At 50.4% G+C, this 3,257-nt stretch overlaps 1 protein-coding gene across 3 annotated transcripts in view; it reads left to right on the top strand.

Annotated features, from left to right (window-relative positions):
- Positions 1-996: 996 nt before the first annotated feature.
- Positions 997-3,257, top strand: part of LOC105565712 (ubiquitin-conjugating enzyme E2-17 kDa) — a 5,278-nt gene continuing 3,017 nt past the window's right edge. Inside the window, exons 1-2 of one of the 3 annotated variants that reach the window (XM_012019126.1) lie at positions 997-1,789; positions 2,769-2,849. In XM_012019126.1, the coding sequence (XP_011874516.1) occupies positions 1,746-1,789; positions 2,769-2,849 (125 nt within the window). In that variant the 5' untranslated portion in view covers positions 997-1,745. Of the gene's footprint in view, positions 1,790-2,294; positions 2,644-2,768; positions 2,850-3,257 lie in introns of those variants that run through there. The other 2 variants (XM_012019127.1, XM_012019129.1) reach the window with 2 other exon arrangements.

Genomic DNA, 3,257 nt, shown 5'->3' with positions numbered 1-3,257 from the left:
AAATTGTATGCGTGTGTGTTGCTATAGGGATGAAAAATCTTTTCTCTAATTGCGCCCTTCAAACGATCATGTATTATGTATTTCCAGTAGACCCTCTATGACCGGTATTATAGTCAGATCTTACGTTCAAGACCATCTTAAATTTATTTAAAGATGTTGTATGGAACATGTAATCATAGACATAGCAAGAATAGACTGCGCGTTTCCTACCTCACCCGCGTGAAAACACGTACAAACTTTAGAACGAGATAGCTGGGGCCCGATTCTTGAATTCATTCGAAGAAGAAACGTACAGTAAAACGTCCCACATCTGCGCCGGTCGGGACCGGAAGTGACCCAACATCTGCGTCAGAAAACGGCGGTGGTGGGGGAGCTAACCATTGAAAACGCGAAGATGTGGGACGGAAACTAGCGAAGATATGGGACGCGCGCAGATGTGGGAAGCGCAGATGTGGGACGTTCCACTGTATACGAAAATTCTGCTCCGACAGAAAAGTTGAAAGTCGATTGGTTAAAAGCCATGCGAATAACCAATCAACTTGCAACTTTTCTGTAAAGCCCGCTGCAGACGATGCTATTTTTCCTGCTGGATTGCTTGCAATTTAGTAAATTACTAGGAATCCTGAATGCTGAGTGGTGCAATGATAGTAATTTACTAAATCGCAAGCAATCCAGCAGGAAAAATAGCATCGTCTGCAGCGGGCTTAAGAGCAGAATCTTCGTATACGTTTCTCCTTCGAAGAGATTCAAGAATCGAGCTCCTGGTGTTGAAACGTATCCAAATTTTTGTCTAGTGATATTGGTCAAATAAACTTTTTCACGAGTTGACGCTGGACAAAAAGATTCACGAACAAACCTCAGATTGACCTTTCAGCGGACGTTCACGAACAGATTTCCGTGAAAGTAGGAACCAATGGATTGCTCGTCGCGTATCTATTATTTCCGGAAAAACGGCAGACTGATTGGCTGCGGCCTCGCTCCGCGGTGCCTCGGTGACGTCATTCGTTGCACGGTTCGAGGTAGCCAGTTTCGCATCCCCACTGTCCAGCTGACGAGCGATCGTCGTCGTCGTCATCGTCGTCGTCGCCGTCGTCGTAGTCGCCAGAGTGGGGTCGAATTCGTGTGCGTCCTTATAACGGTATCGCGGGGAAAAAAAGAGGGCGGCCTTCACGGGCGCGACATAACAAAAGGCAAAGGACGAGACAAACAACGGCCTCTCGCTCTCTCTCTCTCTCTTTCTTTCTCTCTCCGTCTCGCTCTCGAGCCTTCTCCCTCTACCTCGGTCACTACCTCCTCCTCCCTGGCTCGTTCTCATTCTCGCTCGCTCGCTCGCTCGCAAACGTCGCAAATCCGGGGTCTCGTAGGAAATAACCCTCGTCTCGTCCGCGCGTGAGAAAAAGAAAGAGATAGTACAAGTGCGTGCTACGTAAATCTGGTACGCGTACAGACGGACGCGCGTGTGGGTGCCGTGATTTCTCCCGTTGGGCCTGTCGCGCTGATAGACAACGCGCGCAAGGTGCGGAAGAGGAAGGAGGTCGTCGTCGCCATCGTCGCCGTCGTCACCACCGTCGTCCTCGCCGCCCTCGCTGTCGTCGCCGCTGTCGCTCCAGCCATCGTCACCGCCGTCGTCGTCGTCGTCGCTGTCGCTCGCACGCGCGCACCTACACCTATCGCAGAGGAAGAGAGAAAGAGCGCAATCGGCCATCATCGTTCGCAGAAGCTAACGGGGAGCTCGTTCGTAAGGGATGTCCACCCCCGCGAGGAGGAGATTGATGAGGGACTTCAAGAGGTACTTGGCGTACGACGGTATTAACGTGCCGTCCGTCCGTCCCTCCGTCCGTTCGATCGCGCTCGCGGCGTGACGCCATTGCAAGTGCAGCGGCTCCTGGTGCGCCCGTTTCGCCCCGACTCCGCTCGGAGCCGAGCGTCTCGCGCGCGCACACGGGAGTTCTCGCGCGAGCCGCGTCAGCCGCGCGCGGTTATTATTAGAGATGTCTTTCCCGCGACACGTCCCCTCACGCATTCGCCCGCTGCCGACAACCTCCCCTCCCCGCCCCCCTCCCGTCCCTCGCCCCGCTTTCTGGCCCAATAAAACAAACCGTTCCTCATCCTGTCGATGGACCACGCACCGCCGCGGGCCCCGACACGTTTCTAGAACGATCTGGCGAATCATCGCGATGATCTCACTTCAATAGCGACTCGTACTCGCTCGTTCTTTTTTATCTATGCAATCGGACGAGATGTTTCTTTTTGTTCTTTTTTTTTATTCACGTGATTTTCCTGCGAAGGTTCGGAGCTCGGCGACCGCGAATTACGATAGTCAGTACGTCGGGAGCAATTTCGTCATCCGCCTCGCGCGTGATCCGTCGGACCTTGCAACCGGTCTCGTGACAGCCGGTGTACGTGGACTCGATGTTAACACGTGGCGGAAAGTCCCTCGTTATGAGATAGCGGGCCTTTGTGTCAAATTAATGTTGCGTCACCTGTCGACTCCACCGTGAATTTGGTGTCCCCCCCGGGGCGAGTCTGCTTGGTGAAAAATTCACTCTTAGATTTGCGATTGAATTTGGGTATTGAGAACCTGCTGTCTCACATTGGAAATCTATCTTATAGTGGAGGACCGTCTATACATTTGGCATATAAGTATGACTCGCGCGAAAAGACGTCGACGTCGTTTTTAACACGCTTCCATATACCAGAAACGGAGCTTCGTGTACTATCTTACATGCCCTTGGCGAGATAAGGCTCTAAAAATTGTTTCTCCAAAGATTACAGGAGGATCCTCCAACCGGAGTGTCAGGTGCTCCGACAGACAATAACATTATGATATGGAATGCAGTCATATTTGGGTAAGAAGACAGCACAATTTTTTTTTAATCGTTGACAGCACTCATGTCTCGTTGCTAGCGAGAAATGCCTTAGGGTACCTTCTATAAAGTTTCTATGAAGTGACGAGACATACAATTTTATTCCAAAGTGTTGTGAAGGCAAAAAGAAAATAGGTAGAAAGGAGGGAATGCCAATGCGAGCCACAAAATGAACGGAACTCGGTTCTCGCGATATAGAATCAAAATTTCTCTTTGATAGCATAAATGTTTCTACCCTCCTTCGGGTCGCTTCCTCAGTAAAAACTACAATGAGATCGTCGAAAGTACAGAATGAGAATACAGTACAACTTGTAATACAGATTGGTTCAACAATAATAGTTACCTCGTTTAGACCGAATGAAGCGTAAGGCAATATCTTAAGCCTTGTGT

The sequence above is a fragment of the Vollenhovia emeryi genome, unplaced genomic scaffold (assembly GCF_000949405.1).
Source record: "Vollenhovia emeryi isolate VEMERY1.0 unplaced genomic scaffold, V.emery_V1.0 DF939149.1, whole genome shotgun sequence".
Lineage (NCBI taxonomy): Eukaryota > Metazoa > Arthropoda > Insecta > Hymenoptera > Formicidae > Vollenhovia > Vollenhovia emeryi.
Note: the sequence above shows the minus strand (reverse complement) of the source record. Positions and strands in the feature narration are given on the sequence as shown.